General features: G+C 42.3%; 1 protein-coding gene across 1 annotated transcript; it reads left to right on the top strand.

Moving 5' to 3' along the window:
* The first annotated feature begins 772 nt into the window (after positions 1-772).
* On the top strand, positions 773-21,513 carry LOC144101618 (uncharacterized). The gene is made up of 7 exons (XM_077634760.1): positions 773-782; positions 11,404-11,547; positions 13,569-13,627; positions 16,324-16,434; positions 18,672-18,698; positions 19,361-19,399; positions 21,425-21,513. The coding sequence occupies exons 1-7, from the start codon at positions 773-775 to the stop codon at positions 21,491-21,493; spliced, it is 459 nt and encodes a 152-aa protein (XP_077490886.1). The 3' UTR covers positions 21,494-21,513.
* Positions 21,514-22,501: the final 988 nt, after the last annotated feature.

Here is a 22,501-nt window from a genome sequence, read left to right on the forward strand (position 1 = left end):
TCGATACCAGTATCTAAGAACTTTAACACGTACTTCGTGCTGCTGAGATCGCGTATAGAAACTTTCTACCCCAAGTAATAACTAATGCAGAAAGAAATAAAAACAAGGTAACCGTCTAAACGAAAATACCTTATCAAGTACTCAAGGACACAATTCAAATGTTGAGACGTCACCTGCTGATAACTTCTTGCAACAGCATCAACACAATATCCCCAAAAGAAAAAAATGCGAGCATATGCCTCCTCCTATGCACTTACCACAAGACAGAAACCTAAGAGCAAACCTCAATCTGAGGGCATCTGGGCAACAGCTTATAGTTCGTGCGTCTGTGATCCCAAAACAGCGGAGAGTTTGTGACTGTGCGCACCGACGAGCTCCCATCCTCGTGCCAGCGCTCTGCGGTCATTGCCCCGCCTGGATGCTTTTGGTGTTTGTACTGTGGTTGCTGCATCCGGCACAGTGGGCTACCATTCGATTACTCCACCAAGCTTTGTCGCTTGTCCGCACGGTGGACCGCTCTTGCGCGCGGCTTTGATTAGCTCAGCCCTCTCTGCAACTGGCCCAACTCCTCGTATTCTTTCTCCTGCTCAAAGCGCTGTCCCCTGCGAGGGTGGCAGAACAGAGCACCATCCCAGGAACCTAGTCACCATTCAGTGCACAGACGTCCTCGCGGTGGTGAAGAGGTGTCGGTGACTACTTCTTTGCAGTCATTTCATGGCGTTGTGCAAGCTACGAGAAGGCTGTAGTTAGCAGTGTTAGTCCGCCTCGCGGTATGGCCGAAGGTAGGTAATACTATGCATATGATGTGGTGGACAAAATGACTCTAATCTCGAATTCCAAAGGAGTTATCGAATTCTTATTGGTATCACTTATAGCCTAATATCTGTGTGCTTCGAGAATATCGAAAGCGAAAGCGGGACTAGCAGGCTGCTGTTGCTGCTGTTCCTACACATCTACAGCTAAGTTTCATATCTCTGCAGCATAGAATATGAAACTTAGCTGGAGATGCGTAGGAACAGCAGCAACAGCGCAAACATTGTGAATTTTATGTTTTCAATTCATGTTCCATTTTAAAAAAATTCTTCACTACCTGAGGATCCAAGCGTTCATTTTTCTGTTGCCCTAAAGGTACATTTATCCTATCAGGTTTCTCCTCTGAACGCTGGTCTGTTCTAGAATTCTGATATTTCACTTTGTTAGTTTTTTAGTGGTTCAAAATTATTGCGGTCATGAGAACCGCTTGTCGCTGCAGTTTCACCTCGTGCGGTAAGTGAGAATCTCCAGGAGGTTGTATTCAAGTTATTGGTCTTGTTTATTACCTTTCGCTACTGGAATTCGGAAATTCGTGATATATGTGCCACAATCTCTTGTTTTGCTTTCATACACAAAAAAAGACTACGTTGCCTCCACTGTGACAATAGCCTTGAATAAAAAGAAACAATGTCCTGTGAGTAAATGAACGCTAGGCAAGGTGCCACCACCTCTGCCTCTCACAGTGCGCTTGTACAGAAATATTTACCTTAGGAAGAAATTATTTTAGGAAGAAATTATTTTGCAATCAGTAGTAGGCGGAATTTTGTTTTTCTGCTTGAAATCACCGAATAACTTTCATCAAATCGAGGGTAGTTTACAAAGGCAAATGATACAGCGCGCATGGAAGATCAACATTTGCTGTAAACAATGGAGGCACGTGTACTGTGCGATATCAGTGCACGTTGAAGAACCCGAGGCGGTCGAAATTTCCACAGCCCTCCACTGCGGCGCCCGTCACAGCCTGAGTCCTTTGGGACGCCAAAAACCACCAAATGAAACGAACGATGTAAACAAATGCGAAACGGTCTTGCGAAAGAAGAATAGTTTACTGCGAGACGGAAGGCTGCAGCAGGTTGTACATGTAGCCCAATTTCTGTTGTAACATTCTGTTGTAAAAGTTTTCAGCCCATTTTTGTGTTTATCATCGGAGGGGGAGTGTAGTGAAATGAAAGTATTAAGCAGTCTGTTGCCTTTCATACCTCGCTGCCTTCTATGAATTGCTGCCTTGGAGTTTGTTTCAAAGGCGACATAAGACGCGATTTGTCTATTGCCCTCATGTTGCGTTGCTATGTGCGTGCCGTTTCCAGTCAGTTCTTGCAGTTCCTCAGCTGACTTGTACCAGCCAAACCTGAAAAGCCAGCTGCAACATCAACTGATTGTGCTTAATGTAATTTCACCCAGAGAAGAACGTCACACTCTGACGTAACACACCTTACTGTCATACTCCGAGATAATCGACATTACGGCGCCAATTTGGCGCCCTTTGATCTCTTGTCATTATAGTGCAGATTCTGGCTGCTGTAGTAGTATGAATACAAAGAGGTAAAAAGTGCAAAATCATGGTATGAGTATCGAATGCTTCATCATTACTCCTGAGAGACCATGTACATGTCAATGAGCATTGCATTAATAAGGTGAGATGCATTGTACTGTGATCACAGTGCACCGTGTTCCGTAAACTTCTTGTTACGAAGTAAAAAATTACAAACAATATACAGTTTTCAACAATTTGAAATTAATTAAAGACTTTTTAAACCCAGAAGCCTTCTTGTGTGGCACACTGCGATTTGCATAGCAGCAAGTTCACTCTGCTACAACCTTGAGTTCTGTATCTTGTTTAATTTGCAGCAAGGAAAACCGTACCCTGCTGATGTCATTGCTGATATGGTGAGGAAAGTGTTGTTCTTATCCTCCGAACGGCATTGTTTTCCCGCATATATGCTTACATTTTTCTCATATCTTAAAATTTATCTTATATAGCTCCGTTTGAAGAGGAACTGTTCTTGCTGAACCGCTTGGAAACGACAACTCCAGTAAATTAGAAAACCTTACGGTCCACATCCTAATGAAAACTAAAACCCCATGAAGAGCGAGAAGCATAAAAGAAGGCTAAAAAACTTAATTCGTTTATTTCCAACCTTTTCTGGGAACGCTCATTCATAATTTTGGAGTTAGTTTTCTGTTAGCATTTGCGCGGCTTCGATATCTTCTCTTTACGCTGACATTGAAGTCGGATAACTGCCACTCACACTCATCATTCTGTCGTGGATATACTCCCAGGCACTTTAGAATAGGATGACTGCAAATTCCAGGTTCTTAAAAGTTCCCCAAGATGATCTTTTGCCAGATCAACCGAGGTCCCCAGAAAAATGGCGTCCAGGCTAAATAGGTTAACGCGCACTTCACAGTGTCAATTCCAGACAAAACTCCAGCTCAAACCTGTCTGGACAACATTGCTTTCCAGCGTAATACCTTTGGTATCCGTTGGCGATATACCACGACGCCGGCGCTTACAGCGGAGGAGTCCGTTGTGTAGTTATCCATGCAAATGTTACGATAATCAAGAACATATTTGTGCTTCCAATGTTCGCAACCATGATGCTGACCCTCTCAAAGCTTAGTGCGACATTCTGAACTGTTTGCTTCAAAGAATTTCTTTTACATCGCGCGATCTGCTGTAAGAGAAAGATATTTTCTTACTGCGCTTCATTAAAGTTTTCTACTTCTGATGATTTTAAATTTTTTCCAGCGTAAAACAAATACATCCCATCACCCTGCAAAACTTGCTGCTACCTCTTCTGTCGACAGGGGACAGAGCGAATATCATTTTCAGAAGAAAAACAGACCCTGCGTACTGTGCCGCAAAAATTTCAAATAATGGTCGGGCGAATGACTTTTGCTGGAGTTAATGCAGTCTGTGCAGTAGTCATCCTCTGCGCAAACCTATCGCGTTCGCCTACTGCTCTAAGACAAGGTTGCGCAGGTGGGCTTGAGACGTAAGGAAAATCAAAGCAGCTGCTAGTGAACTCTCGAGACTGCGCAGCGCCTGGTAATGCACGCTTGAGATGTCTAACCTTACTTCTTTTATTTAGTATCTAACGAAAATTGCGGTCATGTGAATCGAATTTGGCTAATGAGTACGTCCACTTGTGGAAGTAACAACGAAGGTTTCTTTACAAATTCCGTTTTAGTTTTGTTGATCTTTTCTATTAAGGTGTTTTGTGATTTGATCGACAACAGTGCTTCTCTGCAGAAGTATGCTTCTTAATTGTATGGTGTGACAGCGCTTATTCCAGGGCTGAACGTTAACGGCTGAAGCAGGTCTAAAGATTTGGTTGCCAAAGCTTCGCTCATTGTGTGAACAGTGTCAGTAGATTTACTGCCAACTCAAAATAGGTCGGCAGATATACAGCTTCAGAAATAAACGATTTTCCGGTTTGTGGTCCTCTCAAAATGGCGCCTTTGGCGGGAGAGAAGCGCAAGTGATAAATGCTAAAAATATTTATACCTCTGCGTAGAGACTCAAATACCTCCGCTCGCCTACTACAGGAGAAACGCATTTGCATCGTATAGTTCATTTCCATGCGACAGTTTCACAGGGCCGAGTGTTTATCTTTACCAAAAACAAAAATAAAGTTTGGTGGCGTCATATTCTAAGAATGTTTCGCGTTAATTATTTGCGTACCTACAGCTCAATAAAAGTTTTGCAATAAGCGTGTCTTATTAACACTCTTTGTGTATTGGTACGGTGGCTATACAGTGTGCTGCCATTAGTAGAGTCCAGAGAACAGCTTCACCGTTTCAGTAGCCCTGTCTATATTTGCAAATATCTTCATAATCCCACGGCCAACATTAACACTAGCAAACGATGCTCCACTAAACATGCAGTGCGTTGTCGAGGCCCGATTGCAGCACGAACATCAAATTGCCTCACAAGTGTTACTAATTATGTTGTGCTTGTATTTTTTTTGTTTCGTAGATTAAAATCAAGACTTTCATTGAGCAGTGCTTTAAAGAGGTTCAGAAACCACTGTAGCCAAGCAAGTTATTAGCTCCTTGGATACTGATAATAAAATGAACTATCACATGCAAGGTTTCTCGTAATCTTTTGTTTTTGTTCCGGCAAAAAATAAGAAGCACCAGCTAACTGCATTTTAAATTTTGACACTTCCAGCCTAAAATATAGAATGAAACCTTTAAGAGATCCAAATATTACGACAGTAAAAACTTTGTCCACAACTGTTCTCACCTATAGGCAAGACCAGCATGTTCTTCGAAATTATATTTTTCTGTGTTGTCTATGTTGCTGATGTTTTCACTCAATGTGCGAAAAGATAGCATATAGCAGATACTGAAGTATTCCTTTGTATTCTTCCTCACATTTAAGGATATAACTCGTGAGTGTAGTGTAGCTACTTCCAATTGTAGTACATAACTGTGCACAAGCTTCTTTATTCTGAAAAGAATACTTTTGATACAAGCGGTAATTAGAATATATACATTTTAGTGCTGACTGTCTGGAAAGAGGGGATTCGTTGCTGCTGCCTCACTCGAGGGAATGCACGAAGGCTCAAGAATCAAGGACGGCACTCATTTAATGCCGCATCCGCAAAATAAATTTTATCAAGCAATTACAGGCAAAAACTACCCACTGAATGCATCCAGCCAGAAAACGTTCAAGCAGGAAAAACGCTTAAAAAAAAGAACTTCGAAAAAATTTAAATAGACGCTTAGAAAAACGGTGTCGGTTGGTGCAGCAGCGCTGTCCCCCTGATGGCTCGTCCCTCTTTCTTTTATTGCCTTACCTCCTGGTGGCGTACTACTCTTTGTACTTGGGCCCCTGGCATAATATAGGCAGCACTGGTAAAGCACATTCTGAAGTCGAGTTTTCCAAGTTTGGCAACAAGGGGCTCTAATGAGAGCGCGTGGCCCCATAACTCGGAGCAATCATCGTGCGCTGTTGTATGTTTGATGTATAACTTGCATAATTGATATATATGTGGTCAGACACAATTCCCAAAACAACGCGCTTAAGTGAGACGTTCTTATTTAATGTTGTGAGCTCCTTTACTTTGTTTCGGCGTCCTGTGCAACTTGGTACTGAAGAATAAAAGAACAATCGCCTACGAATTTCTCGACTTGGACGTTTGACCACCGTGTTGTCAGCGTAATCAATAAAATTGCTTTTAGAATAACAGCACTCATGACAGCACGGCCATTTTTCAGTTTAGGTGCATTGCTTTCATCTTTTACGCATTTATACCGTCTCATAATAAATACTGCATCAGTTCATGGGATAGCACGTATAGAATTCATCTTTGTAGAGTAATTTCTATTCGAATTCAAGTTGTATCCGATTTTAATAACTATAAAAAATATTTGCTTAAAATCAGTTGCTGGGCGAGTTGGTACTTCATGCTAACATTCACAGCGCAAGACGAACACGGACACGAGGGGAGACACCACAAAAAATATAAAAAATATTACACAGTAAAAAATATTGTTACATGACGGAAAACCGATGAATACAGTACGACATGGCAGAAGGCTATCGCATTTTTTTTATGGCAGACGGCCTAACAAGAGCGCTCCCACCCGCGCCACTGCCCACTTTGCCATCCTCTAGTGCATGACAATAAGACGCGTTTTGAGTTGTCGAATAGCTTCTTAGTATGAAAACTGCGGGCAAATTATGGCAACCAATCGACGTTCTTGTTGGCCATTTCCACTCGAGAATATTTGCATCCTTCCCTCAAATCGACAATGGTGTTGCATAAGTTTAAAATGAATGTTAAAATAGCAAATATTTGAATGCTTACGCATTCAATATAACTTTGTCCTTAGTCATTCTTTATAACTACCTGTTGCTATACGTGTTTTGTTGCTTGTTTTTCCTTTTATTGTTTTTTTGCAACCCGAACTGTTAATGCACTAGATTCTTGCCTTAGTTCATGCAAATTATATGAGGCCCTAGTTGAAGTTCCCACTTTTGGGCCTCCTGCTTTATATATCTGCGACCACGTATCAAATATCAAGAACGCTGTTCGTCAATTACGAGTAGCGCTCCTTTATATTCCTTGGTAATTTTATTCCCTTGTACCCGGTGCAGTTGTGACTGCTAATACTGAACACTACTGGCTAACATTTTGTACGTTGCGGCTTTCATGACACCCACCATTACGGCCAATCGCGAATTTTCTAACGCCATACATTGTGGGCGCCTTCGCGCTTTCGTGTCGATGAGCCATCTAATATTTTCGCTATATTAGGCTGGCTCGTGTGCATGTTCAGGGAAGTTCGCACACTAGCATATTTACCTTATTTTGCGCTGCTGGCGATCAGCAGGATGTCGAGATCTTCCGTTCAACTGCGCTTGGCTGAAGCAAGCCCCTACTTCTAATGAATGCAGAAGGGAAATTTATTTTTAAATGTGTGGCTAGGTCAAAGAAGGCAAAATAGCCGATGTTCCTAAAAATAGCGTAATCAACTCCAAGAGAAGGCAAGCGTAGCAGGGGGCTGCAGAAATTTAGGTGAGCGGATAAGGTTAAGAACTTTGCGAGGATAAAGTGGCCCCAGCTGGCAAGGGGCAGGGTTAATTGGAGAATTATGGGCCAGGCTTTTGCCCTGCAGTAGACATAGTGAAAGTGATGATCACGATGCTGGCTAGGTAAGCGCGCTGTCCCCTGCAGCGACGAAGGGTAAGATCTTGCATACCACGAACAAAGAAGAAAAGTGGTTTAAATTGGTCAGCTTCTTATTACATGTGAAAATAAAACGTGATTGGGAAATACAGGTCGTCAACACAGCCTACACCGTCTTCGAGACTGACAGAACACTGAACTCTTTAAAAATGTCTCCAAAACGTCTCACTAAGATCGCTTGACGACGACTCGTTTACGTTAAGGTTACGTCCCTTACTTGAACATATCTGGTTATTGTGTCGTGAATGTGCCACTGCAAAATGCAATTTTCTTATTTGATTGTCCATGCCATGACGAACAGCGATCGTAGAACAACGTTAGTCGTTTATGAATTTCATGTACTTTATTGAAACGAACAAATTCACCGAGGGCAAATTAGCACATGAATTGCTCTTTTTATCTTACTCAATAGTTTACGTAGAACGATTTTGAGCAAGCTGTTATAGGCGCAAAAATCATCACATTTTCACTCACGCAATGACGATGCCAACTCGTTTTACACAACTCGAAATGTCCAACCCCATCTGAACCACCAAACCGTACACAAGCAAAATATAGCTCTAATGGTCTGACTTGGTATTGTGATGGTTTTTAAAACAGTCGGCCTTTTCCAGCGTTTGTCAAAAAAAGAAGAAGATGGGACTAGAGTGCTTAGTCATAAATGTTTTTGTCGTTTGCGCGTGAAATACGTAAGGGACAATATTTTAATTTTATTTTGCTATTTGAAGATTACTTTTTTTACTGTTTTTTCGATCGAAACTGCTGTCTTCACTTTGTCGGCAGCGTCCTCACGCCAGACGCGAGGTGTTGGCTCAAAAGCCAATTACGTGTCCCCTATTGTGTCCCTATTGTCTCGCGTTTTTCGTCAAATCCTGCTGCTGTCTGCAGAGTTCTCTCGCTCGTTTCCATCATTCCGCCTGCGGGGAAACTCAAACGCCGTGTCCTTCCAAAGTGAGTCTTCTTTCTATTCATTTGCTCAGTCAGGCCATAGTTTACCAAGCCAGCATGTTTACCGCCTACTTGCTGCTCCTTTCATGCAGGTACAGCACACCGTTGTAGTTGGAAGAGCAATTAACACTCTTCATCTACTGGGGCAGTCACCTTAATCAAAATTGTTCAAATTGCAAAGTGTAGCAAATAGCTACACTCGAGTGTAGGTTTATGTTTTTGCGCGGAACATTACGTATTTCAAGCATGCGTTTATATTTTTTCACTGTGTACATTTCTTGGCACAGATGACATTTGCTTAATAAGCGTCTATCTTGCGTGTGCCGTAACGTTTATGAACTTATTGACACGAAACTTTAGGTAACTTTAATATAACGGCCAAATAACCATGAAAAACAACTGACAAAAGCTTGAGTTTTTTTCGGCGTCAACCATCGCTCTATACAAGCTAATGTATGACATACTTTACATCTGATTTAGAGAAAATCTACACCGTCACTTACGTAAAAATCATGGAAATATTTTGGTCATTACAATCGACATAAATTTTCATTTGGCTTTTTTGATGTGTTGCTGAAGATATACATTCTCTTCTAAATATTCTATACCTCTGGAGTATTATACAGTATTAACTGCGCAAAGAAGCGAAGACAGAGAACAAGAAGGCACGACACGAGCGCAGACTATCAACTGATTTTTTATTCAAGGAAAAAGCAATTGAATGTGAAATACCGGCTCAAAAAAGTGGGGGCGAGATACGGGGCGGACGTGATTTTCCGGAAAAGAATAAGCTTGCAAGGATTTGTGCTGCTGTGCGAAAGAAGCTCGAGTCTGAGAGCAATCCTGCTGCAGCTGAGTGCTCGATAGCGCACAGACAGAAAACCAGGCTCACAGAGTGTAAAACTGGAGTCGTGTATGAAGTCCCACTCTCGTGTGGGAAGAAGTACATCGGCCAGAAGGGCCGATGTATTAACGAGCGGTTAGCAGAGCATCGCAGGTCGTTGAAGGGCGCAGCTTCCTCTAATCTCGCCTTGCACTGCAAACGGTGCAAGGATTGTTTTCCACGATTGAACAAGACCAGCGCCTTGTTTAAACACAGGGATCAGGTTTGGAGGGAGTTGGTGGAAACGTACCTGATCAAGAAATAATCAGATGACTGTGTAGCATCACCATCTGTAGGCCTGATTGATAGGGAGATACCTTTCTTGCGCACTTTCTTTAGCGCAAGCAGGCGGTACGGAGTGTTAGCGTGACAGGAGGGTGACCGTGAGTTTGCTGTTAGTTTGTTCTGTATCTTGTTTCGGACGATACGGAGATTGCTTTTAGGTCGTGATCACAGTGGCATCACGTTACATGTGCCAAGATAGTGCGTGATAGTGTTTGCGTTTTCGGTTTTTTTAGCATGTTTTTCCGATGGATGAAGATACATATATAGGCCTTTTTTCTTGAATAAAAAATGAGTTGATAGTCTGCGCTCGTGTCGTACCTTCTTGTTTTCTGTCTTCGTTTCTTTGCGCAGTTAAACATGATTCCCTACCAACTCGCCCAGTTTTCCGTTCTTATTATGTACTATACAGCTCTGGAGTGTAGCTATACAGCTCTCTTTTGAAAGTAACGACTTAAAGTGACTAAACTACGATTTTAGCAGAAGAACAATTACAACACTGACTGTCTGCAATCAAATCAATGGCAGTGCGGTGCTTCAGGGACAAACGCAAGTAAAAGGGAAGAGCAGGCTGCTGTCACTTGTGCTGAGGCAACAGATTTGGAACATTTGAGTCAACGTGGTTATAACATCGATTCATTCGCATGTCAGCTTTCAAGTCCGCAAGAAATAAAAAAAATACAAAAAGTCATTCGTAATTCACAAATATAAAACGATGGAACCAGTAGGGACAAACATTTCTAAAGGATCCTTAGAATCTCTGAGTACACTCTAAACGCAACTACGTCTCTATGGTAATAAAAAAAGAAGTAATCTGTCCTCTAACACATACCCTTTTATAAAAGGGCGTGCGCTAGAGGAAAAATGACTCCCTTTTTACTCCTTTCTATTTAGAGTATATGCCGTCTCTCGCGTGGTCCTTTTCAAAGAGGTTGCACCCGCTAAAAGCAAAAATAAAAATAAAAATACGCACGGCTGACCTTCCTAATACTTCACATGTATTTTTTTTGTTCAGTTTTATGCTTCTGAGGCACCGCTTAAAAATGAAATCTCCATTGATAATACAAGAAAGAAGATTTCTTATGATATTTCATTCCCCATATTGTATGTTTAAGCGATTTATGTGTATGTCACGAATACAAGAAATGTTAAAAAAACTCCTTGCCTACCTAAGCGTAAGAGGATAACACGACGAAGCTAATCATCATTTATTTGTCTAAGAGCAGAATAATGAGGTTAGAGTTAATTCATCTCCGATTAAGCTGCGTTCGTCGTATGTTGCTTACAATTACGAATAGATTCACAAAATGCTTGCAAAGTTTAACATTTTGGTCCAGACCAGTCCTTTATGTTCCTCGTCTAACTACTTAATCATAAACAGGCAGCAAAAGCCTGCGTTCATTTGTTGCAATACAAAGGGCAAACATATACATACGAGAGAACAACATTGCCAAGCATGTTCTGTAACGCAGAATATCCCACTTTCTTCTCTCCGACCTAAATTTCAGGCTGTCCCTGACTCTTCACTTTATATTATATTCATGGAAGCTTTGCCCTTATGAGAAATTCTAGATCTGCTTTGCCATACGAATACTATCGCTGTAAAGCTGCGGGCTAGATACTTCTATTATTGACATATTTTCTTTTCGGACACTAATGTTTCTATGTGCTCCATCTTTCTCATCCAACTGTCCAGCAAAGAGCAGTACCTCTCTGGTATATATATGCTGGTGGCAACGTGTGTTTGTCATTGCAATTTTTTTCAAAAATTTCCAGGTTGGAACGCAGAGGGTGCCTACCCATTAAAGATGAAGACGACCATGCTCACGATTGTTATGGCTTCCCTCAATGCAGTCTATAGAGCAGCCGCCGAAGAAGAAGTAAATCAAGAACTTGCTATGCTAGAGGAGAGGTTTTGCAGTAAGTTCGACCTTCAAATCATTTCCGCACCACAGGTAAATGTATAAGGAAATGCTAAGTAGAATGCAAAAGCGGGTAAGGTAAACTATGCGAAAAGAAGGAGTTTCAAATAAAGTACTTCATTTGTACTATAATAAATAAAGGATTGCTAAGAGATGTTTTCTTGAGTTCAAGCAGAAAATTAATTTGAATGGGAGAAATAGGACACGCGAAAAGAAAGCGTTAAAAAATAAACCGCTTTTGTACGTTGTACGGAAAACTGAAATGCAAGCAGGCTTTTAAGACTATTAGTGATCAGCTGTATCTTTTACTAAATCCGTCCTTTACTAATACAAGAGTCAAATATACACCTATATTTTTTTCCCATCCATGTTCGCTATTTTTTATCTGTCTTCCGTAAGAACATCCCTATAAAAATTCTAGTACTAAAAATTATTGCCACATTTTATGCCTATTAGCTACTAGGACTAAAAATTGGCGGTGGTTTAGCTTTGGGTAAACCTGAATTGACGCGATAGCTACAGTTGGCAGAGTGGAACTTGGTCACATGACCAACCACGTGACGAACCACGTGATCATCCACGGCGCTGCGCCACCGGCAGCTGATCCGCACCACGTGACCAACCACGTGAAAGCGTGGCGGCGCCGCCACGCTGAAGGCCGAAATGCTACCGTACTGTAACTATTGCTACAAAATTCAGCCACTTAAGAGGCAAACGCAAGCGCATGCGAAGCTTTACGCAGCCCGGCTATCAGCGCCATGCAGCTACGCATGTTTCTAGGAGACAGGTCCAGTTGAAAAACAAACTTTCTGCGTTGAGTCTTGGTAAGCGACAGATTCATGACAGAAAAGCTGAACACAGAAAAAAAAACAGACAGAAAAGATGCAAATGCGAGATGAGCATTTTATATACCACGAAAAAAAGAAATTACTTTTTTTTATACGAGAAGTGTGCCATAAGGCATAAGTTGAGAAAGGAAGAATAGAAAGCAGGAGATAGCAGGTTTGAAGAAGGAGTGAATACCAGATTCTCTGAGGTAGCCGCAGATGTTGCCAGTGAAGTGATTGTTGCTTAGGCGCATCGATAAAATAAGCAGAGGCAAAAGCGGAGGGTGTGAGAATTAGCTCAAAGATGGCGGCCGCATAAGTTACAAGGAAACGGCACCTAAGGAATGATGAGGGGGGAGAGGACTTACACACTGGTCTTCCCGAAAGGCCAAGAAGAAGGTGATTGAAGGCACGGCAGGACAAGGTTGACGGGCCACATAAAGTAGGCTTGGGGACTGCCACTCTGTCACGCTGACAAATCATTGACCGTACTGGTACCATTCAGCTGGGCGTGCTCTTTCTCCTGTACCTTAGGCACGGAGGACAGGCGAGGCTTCTGCTATTGTGTACAATATCTACGGTCCAGCAACTTTTCAAGGCCACATTCTGCCCAGATTACTTCCCACTACGTCCGATGCGATGTCGCACACTCTTCAAAATCACGCGGCGTCTACAGTTATGGTCAGTAAGTAAGTCACAGTGTCAGGGCTGCTATAAATCCGCGGAAGCCATTCTCATCATTTCCCCTGCGCTCACCCACAAAACTCACAATGGAGGTAAATTCCGCTCCAGGATGCCCCAGGGGCCAGCGATCTTTTATATATGGTAGTTCGAATCAGGGACATGAGCCTGGATAGCAATGCGTAATTCGCCTAATTTTCTGACAGGAAAAAGATTGTGTATTGACCGTCACCCCAATAGGTTCGAGGTAAGTCTGATATTAAGCAAACATGATCCACGTTCAATATATAGTAGATATATTAGGAACCCTCTAGAGCAGGATTCAATTCCACGCATAAGGATGATTCCTGTAATTATCGACAATTTTCTTCTTTTGCGTCCCTTTTTTTCATGACGCTCTAGGGCAATAGGGGCACTGAAGGCACCTGTGCGAACGCAGATCCCGTCGTGCATTTGAAAGTGGTTCCTTACGCTATCTTTTAAAAACTCTGCTCTTTCCATCTGCCCACAGAGCTTTCAACTGCAGACAAAAAGACTGTTTTCCATTGCGTTGCAAACACAGGCGAACAGGTGAGCTCTACGAATTTTCTAACATATTTGCAGTGCTCCAAGTACACAGTGAACGAGGTGCCACGCAGAGCAAAGAAGTTGCCAGATACTGTCGTGACATTATAGAATGACAGTTAACATGGTTTGCAGTTCGTACATTTAAAGTACGTTTCGACAACTGTGTCATTTTGCTCGATCTGCGGCTCATTTTATTTAACGCATTTGCTTTTATTCTTTGAGTTCTGTTTCATTTGCCAATTATTTATTCATTAACTTAGTGAGTTGGGCTTGTTGGGTCATACTTGCGAGTTATAGCGCATCGAAGGAAGGGCGACGGTCAACACTAATTGAAACACACAGCGGTATAAGCCATGCTATGAGCCACGCAATAGCAATCCGCTATTACCGTTCAATTCAGGTTTTAAAAAAACGGCCAAAAGAGCGATTGAGAATATTTCCTTCCAAAGACCCTCCAAAATTGTGTCCACATTCAATGTATAAAAGCGCTAGAAACAGTGAAATTGGCTATCACTCGTAGGCTATCCTTGTCATACTCAGTTATCTCTTGTAGAAGTTATAGAAGCATTGTTAGGAAAACTGAACACTCAAGAGCTCTCATGTGCCTGTCCGGCCCCTCAATAACACAAAAGAATTGCAATGTTTCCTTGTACGCACACTGTCTCTTATGATCTGAAACGAATAGCGAAACGAATAGAGTTGTTTTTTCAACTCCTGAGAAGTTAGACCGCCTATGCAAGTAAATATACCTGACCGTAATGAGCCTAACGAATGCAAAAAGAGGCATCAATTGCCGTTCGTTGAATGCAAACCAGGGGTTGTGTATCAAATTCTACTCTCGTGCAGACAACATTGTGTGGGTTAAAAGAGGAATTTGTCATAATTACTGCCTTCAGAAGAATGTTTACTATAAAAATAAGAATAAACAAAATGGACAGCTTGCAAAACATTGGAACACGAGTAAAGGTTCTATGCCACTCTTTGATAAGCGTTTTAAGTCTGGAAGAGCAAGGACATTGCACACACGAGAAATTATCGGGGCGTAAAGGATAGCCGGGCTAGGAATCGATTACGTAAGCACGCCATCCGTCAATTCGTGTAATAAAGAACGTAATTACCTCCGTTCCAAGTGATTACGTGCATGTGGTTTTGTGTCACGTGCAAATAGCACGTAGAAATAGTTCTTTTGCAAATATTGTTGGAAATTAGCGCTGTTTGTCTTAATTCTTGTTCACCGTCCTTTTTTCTTTGATGCAGTTTACAACGGAAACCATTTATTGACTTTAAAAACAGATTTTCCGGGATATGTTATATCACCCCTACCTTGTCGTAGCATTTGCATTTTTGCAAGTGTGAAGAAAGGTATTGAATTGTAAAACATTTATTTCGTCAGAAGACAAAATACAAATCATCCGTGCTAGGTTGCGATCTGTCCACGGCTGACAGCAACGTGAGCTGAACATTCAATGGCCCGTGTTTGAACGCCCTGGTCTGAGCTGACCAACACGGCCTCCCATTTCTCGAGAGTAGCAACCTGTTTTAGAAATTCCGGTGGTGGCTCCCCTTTACAGTTCCACAATATGTGATCGTAAGTGGCTACTTCGCCGCATAGTGCACATTCCGGGTACTAATCATCGGGATAGAATTTTGACAGTAAGTGAGGAGTCATTAAGGATCTCGTCTGGAGTCACCTCCAGGTGGCCTCCGGCTCAAACACTTCCAGACGCATTACATATGAAAGTGAAAGAGATTAGAGTTGCTCTAGCAATGGGCTGAAATTTTAGTACCTTGAATCTTTACACGCATATGAATTATTCCAAATGCCCAAATTTTTAGACTTTTCAGGCTTTCTTGATGCGAAGAAGTGGCGGAACTGCACAACTGCTGTAAGACCAAAACATATGCCGTCCAGCAATTTACCTCAGTAGCTCACCAAAGCTCGGAATGTTCCAGGTTGCCACTCAGGAAGTGAACTTGAGAGCGCTTATTAAGAGTCTTGGAAATTAACGAACGTGCATAGGCAGTAAAAAAAAATAGCTGGCGTGGTTCCCGCGCTTTTCGCATTCACTATGATGCAGATATCACTTTTATGTTGTTGTTGTTGTTTTGTTGTTTTCCTCACAAAGTGTAACGCTGTATAAAAAAAACACTTCTTTGCTCTCGTTTTTCTTCTACAGCGTACAATGATCATGGGCGGTTCAGAAATAGAACAAGATGGCAAATTTTAATCGTTTCTGTTTAGGGTAAATAAAAATGAACGAAGAAATTCAATTATGATTTTTTGATATCAAATTTCATAACAGACCTCAATGCAAAACTAAATGCAGTACCCTAAGGCCACTTCAACTGTGTTTCTTGAAAAACCTCGGACATGAACCAGACGAATTGGCTCCAATTTCCGTCCGGAGTGATAGAGCAGGAGAGCAGTAAAACATATCGTGCAATGTTCGCGCTTTTACAGCTCAATAATAGAATTTGTGTTTCACATTCAGGTAATATATAGAGTTGCCTTTGTCCTTGTCCTTTTGTTTCATAGTATTGTCTGCGTACTGTATCGGATATTTTTTTCGTTACTTACTGTAGCCCCTTGTTTTCCCCTAAAAAAAAGAGCAAATAATATTTTACTCAATGCTGAAACCACAGCAAGAACCAAATATAGCGCCTAATCCCTCCCTTTCTTTTATATGATGATCTGCAAGGTAAACCGCCCAGGAATTAAGAGCGCCCTACAGGTTTATCTGGACAGAGACCCAGAGACGGATGAAGAAAATGGCATGAAAGAACTTTTCGCAGAAATGTGCGGCACAGGAGTAAGTCAACGCTTATTAACATCCACGAAAACTTCGTGTTCACAGTGTCCAGCAAACTTGCCTAAGGAGGAGATAGAGGAGAAGTAAAGGTAGAGCAACTAACCTAAAGGTGTCTGACATGCTAGGCACAGCGGAGTTTTCGGCGATTAAAAATATTTGGATTTTTAAGAAGATGTCAAAGGAATGCTAACATGCCCTCATGCCATATGGCTTACTAAACGTCGTGCACACGTGGATTTTCTCCTAATTCTCCGACCACCTACTGGAGAACCTATTGCTGTTGTGTTTCCCTTTCGCTTTCAGTCAGCTCATCTCCAGAAATGCAGGAAGGTAGATGCTCTTTCTTTACTGTCGTATATGTTCCGTATACACGGTGGCTAGTTTTCTAGTATACAGGGTGTGCTAGAAAAACTAGCCACCCTGTATACGCAATGCCTTATGACCTCGACCGTATCAGAATCTTGGAAGAACGCAAACATTATCTTAATTCATAAGAAAGGAGACGCCAATGACTTGAGAAATTACAGACCGATCACCTTACTGTCCGTTCCCAGCACGGTATTTACTAAGGTAATCGCTAATACAGTGAGGGCCACAAAGACTTCAATCAACCAAATGATTAAGCAGGCTTTCGTACATGATATTCCACAACATATCATATTCACACTATTAATCAGGCAATACAGAAATGCGCAGAATATAACCAGCCCCTATATATAGCCTTCATTGATTACGAGAAAGCATTTGACTCAGTGAAAATCTCAGCAGTCATACAGGCATTGCGGAATGAGGATGTAGAAGAGCCTAATGCTGAAATACTGGAAGACATATATAGATATACAAATGGTGAGTTTACACAACAAATTTTTTGCCGTATGAGGTTAATCTGGTCTAAAATTCTTGTATACCACGCGAGATGCTGGCTAGGAATTACGGGAATGGCGAATTTACGAAACAAATTGTTCCCTCTTCACGTTTTTCTCGAGTAGAATTTCCGTATTCCACGGGATATGTTTGGGATGCTCGCTGTTGTGCTGACTGAATACCTAAGCTTAGCGAACATTCACCGAAGGCGCGCTTTTGCGTTCTTCGCTGTTCTTCTTACCTATAGTTACTACCACTCGGACGCCCGAAATGTGTGTGGCGTAATCATGTGTTGCTTTCCTGCCTAATAGAATCACTATTGCGCATATTCTGCAACAACTGCATTTTATACGAAAAGAATGTTCTGCTAGGAAAGGATACTCGGAAAAATGCCAAGATTTAATGGCCGTAACCAGCGCTTGTTCAGAAAGGTGTACATGTCAGTAGATTGCAATGAAACTGGTACTAGACAGTTTTAGTTTCACGTACGTAGAAGGTTTACGTACGTAAACGTGGCAACTACACGTGTGGTACGCGCATTTTACTTGAGACGCTTCTAGTTACACGTACGCGACGCAGACTGGATGGACGTATGGAACTAACCTTGAATTGTTTCGGTAAGCGTTACCGCGCCATCTATCGTCAAATAATGACACCGCGTTAGCATGTAGTCCTGAAGTGGGTAAGATATCGCGAGCCCATTGCTATGACGACGACGAATGCAACATTGTCACGCTGAAGAGCTGAATAATCGCCCTTCTGTCTGAAAAACAAAATTCATTTGTCGCTTTAACCTTTATGCGAGGGTAAGAATGGGAAAATTGAAGGCGAATACAACAGTTTCGAGCGCGATATGGCGTCAAGGCACTAGCAACGAATCTGTTTTCGCTGTGAAGCGGGCGGGCAGGACGCCGCCATGTTGTCAACGCTACGTACGCAAGCAACGCGAAGACCGCTAGGTAAAAATCCGAATCTCACGTGCGTCCGTGAGACTCACGCAGACCTTTTGCGTTCTGCGCATGAACACTGGTCACCCGTAAGAGCTCTACGTACGTGAAGCCTCTACGTATGTGAAACTAAAACTGTCTACTATTCTCCGGAAAGAATAATTGAGCACCCCAAGACTGATCGATTTTGTTGTGTGGTAAGAAGTGGGAAAGTTTGCTAAAATGGACAGTAGTTTTCATAGGTTCCACATACTGACAGCCGTGAAGGTATACATATTCATTCTGAAGAAATATGAAGCAGTCTCACGTGAAACGAGCGGTTTACTGTGAGGGAGATTACAGCACAGTGTGTATGTTGCCCTGGTTCTGAAATTTTACTCTGTGAGAATTAATTTTCACCGGGGGCGTTCTTTTCTTCTTATTTAGACGCCCAACCAAATAAACAAGGAAATAGTAAGTAAACTTTTGCTCTGTATACCTCGTTGCCCTCTCTAAATTGCTGCTCGGGAAAGGCAAAGGCAACATATGAATTCGATATGTGTATTGCGTGCGTGTTAGATACCTTGTACGTGTGCCGCTTGCTTTCAGTTGATTCAGTGCTTCAGCAGTCCTTTAGCAACCTCACGTGACAGGCCAGGTGCAGCAGCATCCTACAAGGCTTGGCAAATTTTTAAGATGAAAGAACGCCGCATGTTGACCGCTGTATAAGAAAGAGACAATTGAAAGTTCAGCGCCGGCTTGTTACCCCTTAAGGTCTTGCCACTATAAAGCCCTCAAGGGCCGTTCTACGTAACGAAATACTATCGATAGCACGCCGTAAAATTTCTAGAACAATTCTAACAGTGTCATACTTTTACATAGAGCATTTTTGTTGACCACGTCTATAATATAGAAGATCGCAATAACATGTTGAGAGGCACTCTTGTATTATTAAGTGACAGCGTCTGCAGGTAACGTGCCGTTACTAAGTAAAACAGATGAACTCCAGAAAGCATTCAAGGATTTGAAATCAACGGCTCAGTATACGCCAAAGCCGCTACTGAGAAACACAGCGTTTGGCTTACCAGCATGTTCGGTCTGCTGCAACATTGATTTCGGTTTGCTTTTTCTTTCAGCAAAGATTAGAAGAAACAGACGATATGACTAATGAGATGGTGAGTACAGTGTTGCTGTTGCCCTTAAAGCAGTATTCTTTGTCATCGTGTATGCTTGCTTTCATTCCAAACGTAACTCAAAATTTATTTGACGTAGCTCCGTTTATTGTGCCGTCGTTCTTGCTACACCATTGCTATGCGACAAATGGAGTTTATTAGAATAACCTACGGCTCCCTTCCCGATGAAAGCCGCCGCGGTAGCTCAGTGGTCATGGCGCTCGGCTGCTCACCCGAAAGACGCGGGCTCGATCCCGGCCGCGGCGGTGGAATTTCGATGGAGGTGAAATTATAGAGGCCCGCGCACTGTGCGATGTCAGTGCACGTTACATAAAGAACCCCAGGTGGTCGAAATTGCCGGAGCCCTTCACTGCGGCGTCACCCATAGCCTCAGTCGCTTTTGGAGGTAATAATCCAATAATACCAAATCAAACTTCCGGATGAAATCTAAAGGCGCCTCTGATAGTGGTTAACAATCTTGGAATACTCATAACGCTACATTCGTTCTTAATATTTCCCGTGAGCTCTCACCTATACACGGGAAAAAGGTTTCATGCTACCCTTTGCATGAGCTGATAAAGATCTCGATATCTGCCGAAGTTTCTGAGGGATGAAGTCAAAGAATTTGCAAGCACACTCCTCTTTCCAACGTGCACAAATTTTCAAACACAGTAAGATTAGATGGCTGTAGATGTCACTTTCTTGACACTTGCACAATAACTTATAAGCCCTGCCCGATCAACAAGCTGTACCGATATATGGGCTGCACGCTCAGTATAACAACGTGCACTTCACGATTCCAGTGCTTGTTTTGGCTCCGGATAGAGCCAAAATGCGCAGCATTCTGTTTCTTTACCTTAAGAACTCGTTATTCTGTTTGTTGCTCACCCCAACGACAGCGCTTACTCCGGTTTGTTCCGCTATAAAGCTGCCGTCGTAAAAGAGAGGAGAACTGCGAATATGCTTTGTTCTTGAAATGTTCACAACGGTGAGGTGCTGATTGTTGCTACGAGCTTAGGTTGAAATTCTGAATTGTTTGCTTCAGAGAATTTATTTCTATCGCCGATGGACTGTAAAAACAAGATATATGGCACTGGAAGTGTTTCTGTGCTCCGTTTAAAATTATGTCATTACGCCTATAACTCATATAAATATTCACCTCTTTAAAATATGTTTACTCAATCAGCTAATAAACCTTCCACAGCATCACGTTTCTACTCGAGAGAGAGCGAAGATTACATTCATTAAGACAAAGGTCCTGCTTACTATATCGAGAGATTTCCCAGGGAAATGGTGCTAGGAACTTCAGCTGAAGTGAAAGGAGCCTGTGCAGTGGTTTTCCACTGCAGAACTTTCTCGCTTTCACCGGCTGTTCTAAGATAAGGTTGCGCAGATGAGATTGAGCCGTATGAAAAATGAAATTGGGTGTGTTAGAGATGCTCGAGGTCACTCACTTTAACTCCTTTATTTCTCTCGCGCTGAAAATTTGGGGTCGCCTGAAAAAAGTTTGGCCAACGTATGCGACAACTTTTAGTTATATTTGCGCGAGTGTGAGGATTAGCCATTGTCATGTTTCATCGTCAAAAGAAGGGAAGAGAACTAAAATTTTCGCAGACATTTATTTTTCTCTTCTCCTGTTTTGTGACCTGAGCGAGATAGGTATCTCGCCGGAAACGTATACTTCTCAATCATAACATATGGCAGTTTCAACCTTGGCTGAAGGTTCTCGGTTCAAGCAATCCTCTAAATTTGGTTCCAAAAGTTTTTTAGTACCTTTTAGCGGAAGCTGATAGGGCGGTTGTACAATGTGTCACTGGGAATAGAGACGACTGGACAAGTTACACTTTTTCAATAAACCTCTCCAAAATGGTTAGGAAATGCCAACCTTACGCTCTGGTCCTAAAGGAACTATTTATTATAACTCTCAAGCCTTTCCTCCTTATGTGCAGTCTTGTTTTCAGAAAAGATCGACTGTTATTGTCTGTCGCTGCAGTCACTGTTTTCTACTTATATTAATCTGTTTTATAGGCTGAATTCAAGGCTGCTTTCGACTACTGCTTCAAACAGGCAGAGGGCCCACAGGACTCAAGCGATTGAGCCCTTGTGTTATATGCGCCTTTCACTATGGAAATAAAATGAATTATCACATGAAAACTTTCTCGCTACCTTTCGTTTTCGTTCCTACAAAAAAAGGAGCCTCCTAATTCGACGTTAAGTTTTAAAACTACAAGCCTATCATGCAACCGTAGATTGATAAGAACGATGTGGTATGAATATTAACTACAAACAAATTACATCGTTGCGAACCAGAAGGAAAAAACAAGGTGGCTTTCGGAAGATTGCGGCGCTCTAGACGCTGCCGGTCGCAGTCGCTAACTCTACAGTGTTTACATTAGCAAACTTTATAATCTCGCTTCCCTTTATCCAGCCGCTCAACCCATGACGAACATGTGTTTGTGTGAGATTGAAGAACAAGTTCATGAAACACAAAATAAACATTGAGAAGTCTATAAAGTGAAGCTGATTATTACAGTAACAACAACGCTAAATGTTACAACAAAAGATCCCCACCCGAAGCAAATGAAGAACCAAACAGATTAACCCTTTATAAACACATGTATGAACAAAAGCGCTAGAAGTTATTGGAAAACAACGCCTCAAAATATAGCGATTACATGCAGCAAGTTTGAATGAATGTTCGCAAATGAAGAAGCCAAGCGCATTGGTTGGCATGAGCGGTGATATTGTTAAGGCAACGTGTCAGGGCGAGAAGTTCTTTCACGGCTTTTCCGTTCGGACGATGCTCCTCGGTCGGTGAGGAAAACGACCTGCAGCGGCGGGCCTAGGCGGGAATGGCATGACAGCGGACGGCTACCGCGAGAGACATTCGAAAGGTTGGGCCTGCCCAATGCAAACACCGCAGGCCGACGTGGCCTCTCTTATCCGAAGGTGAGAGTTCTTCTCCGTGGCTCATATTTCAGTGGCGATCCGCCTGAAAGCTCGGCGCGGAGATAACGCGTTTTGTGTAATTTGGGAGACGAGGCCGAAAGGTACATGAGGCGCGAGGCCAGGAGAAGAGGTGGGGGGTGTCCTTATTCTTGCATT

This window comes from Amblyomma americanum, chromosome 8 (genome assembly GCF_052857255.1).
Source record: "Amblyomma americanum isolate KBUSLIRL-KWMA chromosome 8, ASM5285725v1, whole genome shotgun sequence".
NCBI lineage: Eukaryota > Metazoa > Arthropoda > Arachnida > Ixodida > Ixodidae > Amblyomma > Amblyomma americanum.

Bases quoted from the DNA above. Each gene is read 5' to 3' on its own strand.
- LOC144101618 (XM_077634760.1), top strand. The intron at 16,435-18,671 runs GTAAGTCAACGC...CTTCTTATTTAG, and splicing joins CAGAAATGTGCGGCACAGGA to ACGCCCAACCAAATAAACAA. The intron at 19,400-21,424 runs GTGAGTACAGTG...TCTGTTTTATAG, and splicing joins ACGATATGACTAATGAGATG to GCTGAATTCAAGGCTGCTTT.